General features: G+C 47.8%; 1 protein-coding gene across 29 annotated transcripts in view; it reads left to right on the forward strand.

The window, feature by feature from the left end:
• The window catches only part of Lrrfip1 (LRR binding FLII interacting protein 1), a 129,169-nt gene that overhangs the window by 90,869 nt on the left and 25,488 nt on the right, over positions 1–12,812 (forward strand). For 20 of the 29 annotated variants that reach the window (XM_029474322.1, XM_029474382.1, XM_029474391.1 and 17 more), the window contains 4 exons: positions 1,011–1,076; positions 2,990–3,067; positions 10,345–10,380; positions 10,966–11,091. In XM_029474322.1, the coding sequence (XP_029330182.1) occupies positions 1,011–1,076; positions 2,990–3,067; positions 10,345–10,380; positions 10,966–11,091 (306 nt within the window). The remainder of the gene's footprint in view (positions 1–1,010; positions 1,077–2,989; positions 3,068–10,344; positions 10,381–10,965; positions 11,092–12,812) is intronic. The other 9 variants (XM_029474416.1, XM_029474461.1, XM_029474513.1 and 6 more) reach the window with 2 other exon arrangements.

The raw sequence follows: 12,812 nt of genomic DNA on the forward strand, positions 1-12,812 counted from the left end.
GTTGCACATGCTCTGGCACCCAGCTCCCGTTTCCTGCCCTGCTGGGAAAGCGGCTCCTAACTCACAGTTTACCTACCCTTGTGATCTCATCAGTCAGATCTGGGCTTTCCCACTCCTGACTGCTGACAATAGCTGTCACCCCGTTCCATCTCTCCTCTTGGAAGACTTTTTGAAGGTTCTTAGGAAGGAAACAATGACAACATTTACCTGGTAAAAGAAAGACAGATGGCTCCTGAGTGTATTGACAGCCATAACAGATTCTAATCCACTTTGCCATAGTACTTTGGAAATTTCCAGTTCTAAATGCAGGTTCTTACATTCCGCAGTAAACTAGGTTTTCAAAGTCACTGTATTAATAATAGCTGTGAATTTCCACCACAGTGCACTCTTAGGAAGGGTTAGGTATGTATACAGGGCTAAGCTGGCCAGTATTCTCTGAAGAGGAATAAGGAAAATTAAAGTGTTTTTAAATGGAACAGAGTTTGGCACCGCGGCCCGAGACCTTGTGATTATGATTAATTGCATATAATTTTCAAGGTAATCAACTACTGTTTCCTGTGTAACAGTCCTGAAGAAATATAAAATACCTAACATAAAAAAACGATAATTACTGTAATGTTTTGTTCCCAAGCCACTTCCCACAAGAATTATTGTGTACACAAGGCTCTCGAGGATGCTTTGAGGAATGTCAGGATGTTTCAGTCACTTGTCTTCAATCTTAACTGGCCATTCCCGTGTGGAATGTCTCTCAGAACAACCATTTCTAATGCTCTCTTGGAGATAACATCGCATGCCAACCAATGGCCACTTAGACTTCTCTCTCTTTTGATTTCCACACCTGCTTATTCTCCACGGCTCTCCGAAGAGCTGAAGAGAGTGGTGTAGAGCCTGCATGGTGTTTTCCTGAGTCTCTCCCTGGCACTTGTCACCCCTGCTAACCTTACTTTTCCCTGTGCTCTGTGTGGTCCTTTGAAGGAATGCCCTGTTCTGACGGTCTGTTCCCATCGCAGGCGTCCATGCTGGATGAGAGCAGCCTCTATGGGGCTCGAAGGGGAAGCGCCTGTGGTTCTCGAGCAGTAAGGCGCTTTTCATGTTTCCCATCATGCCTCACTGTGTGCTGCACGACCCAGGGGTGTTTGCTGGATGGTGACTGATGTCACAGGAGGAAACACTGTCTGTGTTTTCCTTTGTGACAAAGGTCATGGATGATGGAATCAGGAAATTTTCGCTTGTTAATTCCGTGTCCTCCTGACTCGTTGGTTTGTTCTAAGGTCAGGGGGAGACTGGCCTTAGCTGGGCATTGTCTGCTTCAATCCCCGAGACACCGGAGTAACGTAGTGAGTAGTGAATTTCTGGACCTGAGAAAAGGAACCGGTGTGTGTGTGTGTGGGGGGGGGCTAGACAGACCCTCAGGGTTGCTGTGACAGTGGTGATCCCACTTTGCAGGACTTACCACTGTCCCCGCACACCCTTGAGACAGCTGGTAGTTGCGTGTGTAGTAACCTCATCTTGACACTCTGGGAGGAGTTTCCAGCCATCTTAGTCCAGATCTAGGAGGATTGTTTCTAACAGGAAGTAGAGACAAGCCCTGCATGCATGTTCTCTTCTTCATGGCGGCACCCCTGTGTGGGCCTGTCCTAACAATCTTCACTGGTCAGTGAGGTGGGGGTGGGATTCAAACTCAGAGCCTTCTGGTTCACATTAGCTCCCCATTGGCCACCCTGATTCCTAGGTATAGGTGACACAGGACGCCAGGCAACATGAGTGCATCTCTTCCAAGGGGTCACGTCAGGCCAGCTAGTTAGAGAGCTGTTCTAAGGATCCTTAAGTGGGAGGAACAACATGCCATAGTCCCTGGGTCTCTGTACGTCCCACACCTGTGGGCAAACTTGTCTTTCTCCAGGGAAGAACTGTGATTGGTTGGGATACCTCTGCAGGCCTGAGCACGCTGGCCACAGCCTTTAAAACACCCGGTGCATTTTTTTAACCCTCAGTGACTGCTGGGCATGAAGATGACATGAGGAACCTGCAGTCATGGTCTAGCTGCTAACTTTCAGGAAGGTCAAATGAGGTCAGCTAGTCTGAGAAGGGTCCTCACCCAGGAGTCCTGGGCTGACAGGAAGCAGCAGGAGGCGTAGTCTGTCACTACTGTGGCTAGTGAACAGCCAGAGTCATTTGTCCGTTCACTCAACAAGCATGTCTGGAGTGCACTGGGCTTCATCTGCTCAGTGGAGAGTCACTGGAAACTGACTAGATGCGTGCTCTGCTCTGCTCACTGGGGCTGGCTCTCTGGTGGGAAGACAGACAGACAGACACAGACAGACTGAGAGCTTGTACTTGAAATAGGATCAGAAGCACCTTTGAAGATCCAGAGTCATTGATTCCAATGAAGATGATGCTTGCTGGCCTCTCAGCCCAGAGGTCAGTCCAGCATCTGTCCCAGGGCAGGTGGCTGAATACAAACTGTTAGAGGCTACAGCCTGGTGGCTGTCATCTTCCTTCATCAGAAGTTAGAAAGACTGAGTGGCCAGGAAGACAGGTGCACATCCAGAAAACAGGTCCTCCCTGGAAAGGTGATGAAGAAGCAAAACCTTCCCTGCCAGCTCCCGTCCTTGCTCATTTCTGAGCTGGGAGGCAGCTCGGGATCTCAAAAACTGCCACTATGTTTCCATCCAGCAGGCAGTTTGGTGAACACATAAAATGTGGTACCTACCCAAGTAGGATGATGCTTGGTGTTTTCCTGCATCTCTACCCTGTGCAATTGTTTCTTATCTTTGATAGAAGTTTACCTGAGCACGTGGCAGACATGGGCTCCTTTTCCAAACCTGGTTTGCCCCCTAACCCTAACCTTTCTTTCCTTTCTGCTTATGTGTGTGGCTAACCCCCACACTGACTGAAGTGTGATCTTGGTGGCTTTTAATCTCTTTGCCTCTTTGCTGACCCTGTTCCTTTGTTTCTATCTGTGCATCCTGTGGTGGCTCGGTGACAGCCCTCAGAATATGGCGGCCACCTCAACTCCAGCTCCCGGGCCTCTTCTAGGGCCAGCTCTGCAAGGGCCAGTCCTGTGGTAAGTATGCTTCCTGCCCTGCTGCCCTTCCACTTCCTTCCTTCCTTCTTCCCCTCCACTTCCCTGTTCTTTTCCTCTTGCCCCTACCCCTTATCCTTCTGTGCCTTAGAAATGACCACTGTCTTTGAAAACCAGCAAAAGATAAAGCTAGAAGCCTCTCGTTTTATTTCAGGTCTGGGATTGGGAAATGGTTTTGAGTTTAGAAGATGCTCTTGGGGGTAAGGGTGTGTCTCAAGGACTGTAACAGAAGGGAAGTTATTCGTGATGCTCAGAAATGAGGCTTGAGAGGGAGAGTCCGTGCTGGGCTGTAGCATACATAGACTGTAGCTACATGTGTACATGTACTATTTTTTACAATTTAAAATTTCGGAGGCTTGACTCCGGAATTTAGCATGGCCTTTAAAGTAATGAGGTTATCAGATCAGACACTGACAAGTTTTAAAGTAAAGTACAAGCCTGGAAGTGTCTTGCCGTTCTCATTACTGCTTAGGTTACCTGAGGTCACATTTGCTCAAAAACTGCTTAGAAAGTGTCACTGGGACCCTGCTCTCCTGTCTGTGGCTCACCACATGCCAGACATGGCAGAAGGAGCCAAGGCCAAAGAACACAGTTCGTCACCCGATCGGTGACTTCCTTTGAGGCTACTTTAACATTATCTAACCAAGGAATTGTTTTGTGTATGGTTGTGGGATGTGTGGGGAGATATCTGCTATCTTGCTCTATTGCTGTTTACATAAATATTTTGGGACAGAGCCTCTCACCAGGCCTGGTTCTTGCTGATTTTCTGGCTAGTCAGCAAGTACCCGGAATACTCCTACATGGATGCTGGAATTACAGCTGTATACCACAAAGCCAGCTGCTGCCTCTACTGCTGCCGCTTCCTCCTCCTACTCTTCTTCCCCCACCCTCCTTCTCTTCTTCCTCCCCTCCTCTTACTCCTCCTACTGCTCCTCCTCCTCCCCTTCTTCCTCCTCTTCCTCTTCTTCCTCCCTTTCCTCCTCCTTTTTCTCTTCCTCCTCTTCCTTCTCCTACTGCTCCTCCTCCTCTTCCTTCTCTTCCTCCTCTCCCTCCTCTTCCTCTTTCTCCTCTTCTTCCTCCTCTTCTTCTTCCTTCTCCCCGTCCCTCTTCTTCTTTTTAAAATGTGTTGCTAGAGATTAAACTCAGGTCCTCATCATGCCTCATAGCAAATACTTTACCAACTGAGCCACCTCCCCAGCCCCTTGTTTTTTTTGTTTTTTTTTTTTCTTCTATCCCCAAATGGCCTTGAATTCACTATATAGTTGAAGATAACTTTGAATTCCTATCCCTCCTGCTTGCACCTCCCAAGCGCTGAGGTTACAGGTGTATCATACGCACCACACCTGACCAGACAGTTTTGGCTGTGGTAGGGAGACAGACACACCCAGGCTATAGCATCGGTGTGGGTGGAGGGAGGCCCACATTTGGAGAGCCATGAGTGGAAAGTGCAGACAGTCCAGGCCAATCTCTTTTGCTGGGCTCAGACATAAATACATAGTTTAGAACTCAGTTCCCGAACACTATACTGCCCAAGATTGGTTCCTGCATCCCAGAATGCAGCAGACCCAAGATATAGCACTTGCCTAGATGAGCTCATTGGATTTGTTTTTTCAATTCACTGCAGACTTTTACAACTGTGAGGTTTTCCTGCTAGAAGCTGCTTGCCCTGGAGAAGGAGCCACTGGGATCCCTTGCCTCCTCACTGAGTTCAATGGCCTAGTGCCCCATTCCCTCTCCCATTATCTGTCTGTCCTTTCATTAGAATGGCTACCCTGAGCACCTCAGGTTCTGTGGTAGTCTAACTTATACAAACTAATCCATGCAGAGCCTTCAAATTGCTCAGAACAATGTTTTTTCCCATGGTAATTTAGTGTAGAGTCCTCTTCCTTGTGCATAATAGTCAACTGTACACTTGAGGAATAAGTGGAGTGTTTGCAATCAAAAGAAGTCTGTAGCTTTACTTTCAAAGATTCTTAACAACACCTCCCCCACCCCACCCCACCCCACCCCGCTGCCCCAGCAATGACTGTCTGGGGTGGCTGATTTGTCATCACTAGGCGTGGCCCTTGGATTTATTTAAGTATCAAGATGAGGTCATGATGTGGGAATGTTCATGGTTTCTGTGATTGGAAAGACTGAAGTCGGATTCGGATCCTTTTGTTGTGTGTGCACTTTCCAGATCTGTGGAAAATTTACACACATGAAACAAGTTTGGCTGTTATTTCCTCACAGAGGCGTGCATTGTATGTCTTGGTCTCTGCAGCCTGTGAGGCAAGAGAAGTGATCTCTGTGTTGTGGGGAACTGGAGGTGTGGTCATACTTTCCCTTCTGTGCTACTGTGAGAAATGCATCAATCCAGCAGAGCTCTGTATTCCCTCCGGTGATGGCTGCTAAGTCTGTCACAGAGATAATCAGTAGATGTCCCCCCTTCCCTTCTCCAGTCACCTGTTTATTTGTTGCCCTAAAGATCTTTCGATCATTATTTCTGTTGTCATTTAGTGAGCGAAGGTCAGTGCAAAGATGTGTGGAAAACTGGCTGGCCTCCCAACTCAACCTGGCACCTCACAACAGCCAGGTACCTCCACACTAACTGGGGAGCCTCCTGGGTATGGTTCTCTGGTGCAGTGACCCCTCTGCAAATGCAGGGCAGCCTCCAGGAAATTCTTCAGTCAGTGGGAGGGTCACTAGCCTTTGCCAGGTCCCTCTCCCAGGCCTGCTCCTGACCTGCTCCTCCCTCTCAGGCAGGAAGACCCACAAGTCTGAACAGGAACTTCTGGGTTTCTTCCCACCAGCAAGGCTGGACATGCTCATTGACACTTTGTTAAAAGCCGATCCAAATTGCACACCCACCTTCCCAGTGCATCGATAGCCCTGGGACACAGAAAAGCATTATGTTAATGCTGGACCTGAATCTTAGAAACAACAGGGCTGATTCTATTCTTTCTTTATGCTTCTTTAGGCACCAGGATGCTGGGTTTGTCACCTTCTTCCCTAGGAACAAACAAGGATACAGTGACCTTTTTCCATCCTGGCCTCTGTGGGAGACCCATGCAGTAGGATGTGCAGCGAGGCAGGGGTTAAAAGATGGAGTTAACACCACGTCACAGCTCCTGTTCCTGACTTGGGGCAAGTAGGCAGAGATAAACTCCTTCAGACAAAGTAGCCCCCTGAAAGGCATATGTTTTTGCTTGGTTTGAGCTGCCCTAGCCATAATAGGACACAGTTGTTGGTGTCCATATTGGTTCTTGGATAATACCCCTGGCTTAGTATTTCACCAGGAGCCAAAGACAGAAGAAAATCCAAAAGCCAGCAGCAGCCCTCAAGGCTTTGCATCTTACATCTGTCAGACAGGAAGTGAGGCAGTGCTACACACTGGGGGCAGGGTGGTGCAACCGAAGAGCAAAAGTCACCAAACAAAGGAAGTGATCGTTCATTCCCCTTTAAAAAACGTGAATATACCTCTGTGTCCATAGGCTACTGCAAGGGCTAAGACTAAAGGCTTGGGGCTCCCAATGATACAATTCTTAGGAGAGCCAAGATACATCAGCCCAAATGTAAGTGGCAGGGGACGGTGTTCCACCTCATTCTAGCACCGCTCCCCACCCCACTCCCACCCTTCTATAACTCCGTCCCCACCTCCACTTAGCCTTTCCATCCTAATTAGTGTTAACTGTCAGCACAGCCTAGAATCACCTGAAACCAGAGTCTCAATGGAGTAATTGTCTTTACCGTGTTGGTCTGTAAAAGATTATTTTAATTGCTGTAGGAGGTGCTGCCTACTGTGGGTGATACCATACCTAGACAGTCCTGGGTTTTATAAAAAAGCTAGCCATGCTTCCTACCTCCAAGTTCCTGCCCTGGTGCCCCCTCTATGGCAGACTGTGTCCTGGGGGGTGCAAGCCAAATAAAGCTTTTCCTTCCCAAGTTGCTTTTGGTTGGAAAGCCACAGAAAGAAATGTAGGAAGTGCGTATGTGTACACACATGCACACACACACACACCATATTTTTCTCATGTTAATTGAGCACCTAGAATAGTCTGGTCATGAGTCAACAGTGTTAGGCAATGCAAACCTGCCCTTGCCCTTCATGGGATACACAGACTGGGCTAGAAGATGTTCATCAAATAAATAACATAAACATCAGCTGCACCTGCACGAGCCATGAGGGCAGGTGCATGGAGAGAGGCAGAAGCTGGGGTTAGAGGATCTAGGCTTGAACCACAGCCAAGCAGAGCCAGGTGACACCTAGGGCATCCTCCTCATCTAAGCCCTACAGCCCACTGGAATCCAAGAGAGCTTCCACAGATCTGAAGCATCCTTCAGGAATGTCTCAGGTGGAGCCAGGACTCGTGCTGTCTTGTGTACTCATAGAAAAGTGCTGAGCTAGCTGTCTGCTCATTCGAATTTGAAAACAAAGACACCCCCTCCACCCCCACCCCCGTGATTCATGTTGTCTAAAGAGGCAAGGCAGGGTTCAGGTGGAGAGCAAGCCTGCACCTATGGGTACGAGATTGGATCTAAAACCTATGATCCACCAAGTATGGTGGCTCATGATGGTAATCCCAATACTAGAGAGGCTGAGAAAGGCGGAGCCTGATTTCAAGGCTATCTTGGGCAACGCAGTGAATCTCACGCTACTCTCAACTACTTAAACTCTGTCTTAAAAATAGAATTAGGGCCAGTGTGATGGCTTAGTGGGTAAAGGTACTTACTGTCACGCCTGATGATCTGAGTCAGAACCCAAAGACCCACATAGAAGGAGAGACTGAACCCCACTAGTTGCCCTCTGACCCCTCCCCAACATGTGCCATGGCATGCACACATACCCCAAATAAATAATACACAATAAAACCAAAAACCCCCACCCTAACAGTAAGCCCCACTGTTACCTGCATTCGGAGGAAATTGGTCCTTAAAACCGGTGCTCCCTGAGCAGGGTTTGCTGTGTCCCTTGTTTTGAGAGGGTCGTTGCAATGGGAGCCTGTTTGCTTTCCAGGGTCTTGCTGTGGCCCACCTGGGAGCTGGGACCATGAGGCTAGGTTCTCTCATACCCAGCTCTTTCTTAGGTCTCTCTATCTTCTAATGGTGACATGCAAGCTGATGTTTAAAATGTCATCATGTGATTCTCATCAGAAACCCACTGAGATGGTGCGGACTGGACTCACTGTGTTACCGTCTTCCTGTAGAGGACTTGGTTTTGGAAGGGGGGGGGAAGTTGCCCGTCTTTGCCCCCATTGACGTTTCTTAGAAAGGACTGGTTTTTAGGGGGAAAAAATTTAGAGGAAGAAAATTGAGACTAGTTCTTGCTCTGGGGCCAAGCATGGCCTCAGATTCAAACCTTCCTTCCCCAACCTCTCAAATGTTAGAATTACAGGCATGTGCCACCATGCCTGGTAAATTTTAGATGTCTTTGAATACACTTAGTGGCAATGATAAAAGACTATGCCATCTGGAATCCTGTTAGTGTGGCGTTACTCTCAACTGCGGAGAACTGGGGAATGGTGATAGAACAACTCAGTGGGTCACAAGAGTCCCATGACTTGCTTGTCCCTTGTGCCTGCTGTGTCCAACAGCAGCCCTTGAGCTCCACCCTTCTGTGGCCACCTTTGGTGGCCTTGTCTTCATGGCAGCCTTCACACCGGTCATGGTACAGCCATGAATGTGTGCTGTCTGTTATTTTCAGAGGGGCAGTGACATGCTCAGAGTGAAGCATTCCGTCTGGGTTACTTATCTGTCCCTTTGTGTCTGGGGCTTTCTGAAAAGGGTACAGCTGTCTGCTTTCTGGGCCTGACCTGAGGCCAACCTAACCATAGACAGACCAGGCTAGACCGCCATCTAGTGGAGCCAGCGGGAATAGCAGACCTGTTGGGGCCCTTTGGGGCCCCTGGCTGTTTCAAAAAGGCTGATAAATAGATGCACTTTGTCAATTTGAAAACAAAACTAGATGCACTATATGCTGAAGGGTACATTTCATGTATCTGTATTGAGAGCAGGAACACAGTTTTAGATTTTTCTCCACATGGTCTCTATATCCCCTCCCCAAGTTTTCGTATTCTGCATTAACTATATATGTTAGAGCAAAGACTTTTAAAAAAAAAAAAACTATGGGCCATACAAATTATATTTTTATCTTTATTGGCTTTTTTTTGAGGCCTCCACATGCACACACGTGCTCCCAAACATGAACATGCATACACGCATACATACCCAAGGAGAGGGGAGCAGGGCTCTTCCATTCTGTAAATGCATACACATGTTCACAGTTGTGAACATTCATACATGCGTACACCCCCCAAGGAAAATGGAGCAGGGCTCTTTAACTCTGCAGACAGTAAGATATGACTGTCTCAATCAGGGCCTGCCTTAGCATCCCCAGATTGTACAGTTAGGCTAGTGTGAACTTCACACCTGGTAATAACTCCACACATGAGCAGAGGCTAGCCGTGACTCCACTGGTCTGTGCAGCAGGGCCCCTGAGTCCTTGCCATGTGCTAGTTAGACTTGGGATACACCTAGAAAAGAAACGGGCATCGGAGGTGCCCACTGGTCTTGTGTTTGGTGACCATTTTCACTTGCTACTCATGTTGTCTGTGCTCTGTAACCCCAGAGCATGGTGGTAACCATTGTAAACCTGCACAGGCATCCACAGAGTCCCAGGCCACTCAGATCTGTGAGTCTGACACTGAGATGCAGTGTCACTCCTCTTTTGGTGAAAACTCTTGGGGTCAAAGTTAAGAACTTCTGAACTTGGCACTAAGAGGGCAGCAGGTTCTGATGGTGTTTCAGCATGGTGCCTGTGTGACTGACTTCCCAGAGGCCCAGGAATGGAACTTGGTCTCATAGTAGATGTTGAGCAAAGGAAGGGATAGTCCTTAAGTCAGACTCGGCCTCTGTCCCCAAGACACCCTCTACCCCAGGTGTGTACATCCCTTGGGACTCAGCACCAATGCACACTGCTTTCAGCCTCTTAGGCTGCTCCAAGTCCCACTGAGGCTTCGATCTGAGGGAAGGAAGGGCCTCAGAGAGGCAGGAAAGATGGGGAGAGCCAGAGTTTAATAAGAGTTTCTCTTTACTTTTTAAATTACAGCACAAGCTAACGTTTCTTGATTTGTGCAGTTGGTTTGGACTTTTTGTTGTTGTTGTTGTGTTTCTTTTGTTTTTTAGCATCAATCTCCAGATCAATGTGGGTCTTTGAAATGATCATAGGAGTTGTAATTCAGTGCTTTGTAATATTTGACAGCTGTCCATTTCCCCCACAGGTAGAAGAAAGACCAGACAAAGACTTCGCTGAGAAGGTAAGGATTTCTGTAAGCCTCTGCCTTAGCTTAGTTATGAAACGAGATGGTCCTGGGTGAGGCTGACAGGAACCTAGTTACTTGGTGCTTAATAAAGTAATCGAATGACAGAGGCTACTAAGTGGGCCACACAACATGATGTTATATCCCCAAAGGAGTCCATCATGAGTTGAAATATGAGGGACAGCGAAGAGCTCATGGCTAACCAGACACCAGTGAGACAACTCCGAATGAACCCTCTTTATCACTAGCAAGAAGCCCACAGGAGATAGTCCAGTAGAGAAACTGAGTTAAAGAAAGGGTGCTCTGGGACTGGAGAGATGGCTCAGCGGATAAAGTGATTGCTGCACAAAAGTGACAGCTTGAGTTCAAATCCCCAGCACACATGTAAAAAGCCCACAGTGTGTTTACACAGACCTGTAGCCCCAATACTGCAGCTGGCCATCTAGCTCACCCCTCACACACATGCTCATACACAAACATGATCACCTGTGGAAGCTAAAATTGACACAAAAGGTTCTGAGATGTTCGACTCATTGGTAATTTTGGTTTTACCTAATCACATCTGATCCTCACCCATTCCAGGGCTCCCGTAACATGCCTAGCCTGTCTGCAGCCACACTGGCATCTCTGGGTGGGACTTCCTCCCGGAGAGGGAGTGGAGATACCTCCATCTCCATGGACACCGAAGCATCCATCAGGGAAATCAAGGTAAAACACTGGGCTCACGTGTGACTTGACAGAACCCCTTGGACAATTAGTTTTGGATTTACAGAGACTTCATTTGTGAGGTTCAAGATCAGTCCCATCTCCTCTGCCTGCCTAAAACGTGGCGTGTTCTCCTAACACTGGACTGAGCTCAGGCAGCATCCCTGGGAGTCCTCCTCCAGCCATCATGCCGTGCTCTCCGGAGGCCATGCCATCTTTCACCATGTGCTAACATGTGGATATTTGCTTTTCATTAGACACTTTAACATTCTGGTCCCCTATCCCCGCATCCTTGTTCCAGGACCACAGAGATTGCCCATCCTCTAGCATCTTTTCCCCTTGCCTGGAGAGTATGTCCTCCCTTCTGTCTGTAGCATGCCTTCGGTAGACTCCATCACTGGATTTTAATGATGGTTTTTCTCTTAGCATAACACACAGGCATTATTCTCTGTTAAACCTTTGACACTGAGATTGGTGCCATGTATTTGATGAACTCCTCTGTATATTGGAAAGACACACAGCCCAGTGCCGTTTGTTAATTATTAGTTCTACATGTACTGTTAGGTAACTGGTGCAGCTGTGTCCCAAACAGGGAAGGATTGAGGGCAGGTGACCAGGATGTTGTGTCCTTCAGAGAACAGAGTCAAGTCAAACAGAGGGTGTGAGAGCCCGGGATTTGGCTAATTTTGTGGGAGAACTTCCTCATACTCGCATCTGGCTCACAGGGACCCAGCTCCACTGGCAGTGACATTTGCCAGGAGAACAGAAGAGGGCCTGGAGCAGCTGCTGGTGTTAGACCTAAACTGCAGCTACTGTGGTTTAGGAGTATGAGGATATGGCTTTTTTATTTTGTCTGCTCCCTTAAATGCTGTGTACCAGACCTGAACATCCTCAGCTAACAGCACTGTTGTTTTCTCGATGGGCTGGAAGGGGGAGGGGAGGGAATCGTTGCAGTCTGATTTAGACTCTGCTCTTGGGCATGAATACCGTTCATTTGCCTGGCAGGTGTTTGCCAGGAGATTAGCTCAAGGCAGATACTCTCCTGGGTACCAGGCACATGGAGAGAAGCAGGGTGGATATTGAGGACTCTGTAATTGGGATGTGCTGGCCTCTGCCCACAGAAGCTCACTGTCAGAGTTCTTTTGGTTAGTTTTTGTTTAAGGTTTATTAGTGTGTGTGTGTGTATTTGTGCCACGTGTGTGCTGCTGAGATCAGAGGAGGGTAAAAAGATCCCTTGAAGCTGGAGTCACAGGTGGTCACAGAACCATCTGACTCGAGTGCTGGGAAGCAGGAAGAGCAGCAGGCTCTCGGAAGCACTGAGCCATCTATCCAAGCTCAGCCCCCACTTGCCTGGTTTTTTTTAAGACTTATTTATTTTATGTGTATGGGGGTTTGCCTTCATGTATGCCTGTGTACCACATGCACACCAGGTTCCCACAGAGACCAGAAGAGGGTATCAGATCTCCTAGAACTGCATTGCAAACAATTTTGAGTCTCCATGTGGATGTTGTTAATTGAACCCAGGTCCTCTGCAAGAACAAGCCCTCTTCACCCATGAGCCATTTCTCCAACCCCAACATTTTGCCCATTTTTAAAAAATTTATAAACAGTGCAAGATACACCTAGATTTTATAACAATGTATAAAAACGTGAATTACATAAATTTTAATGTGTATAACACTGAAACTTATTTTTGCTTTTCTTTAACACCTAATAAAATACAG

The sequence above is a fragment of the Mus caroli genome, chromosome 1 (genome assembly GCF_900094665.2).
Source record: "Mus caroli chromosome 1, CAROLI_EIJ_v1.1, whole genome shotgun sequence".
Lineage (NCBI taxonomy): Eukaryota > Metazoa > Chordata > Mammalia > Rodentia > Muridae > Mus > Mus caroli.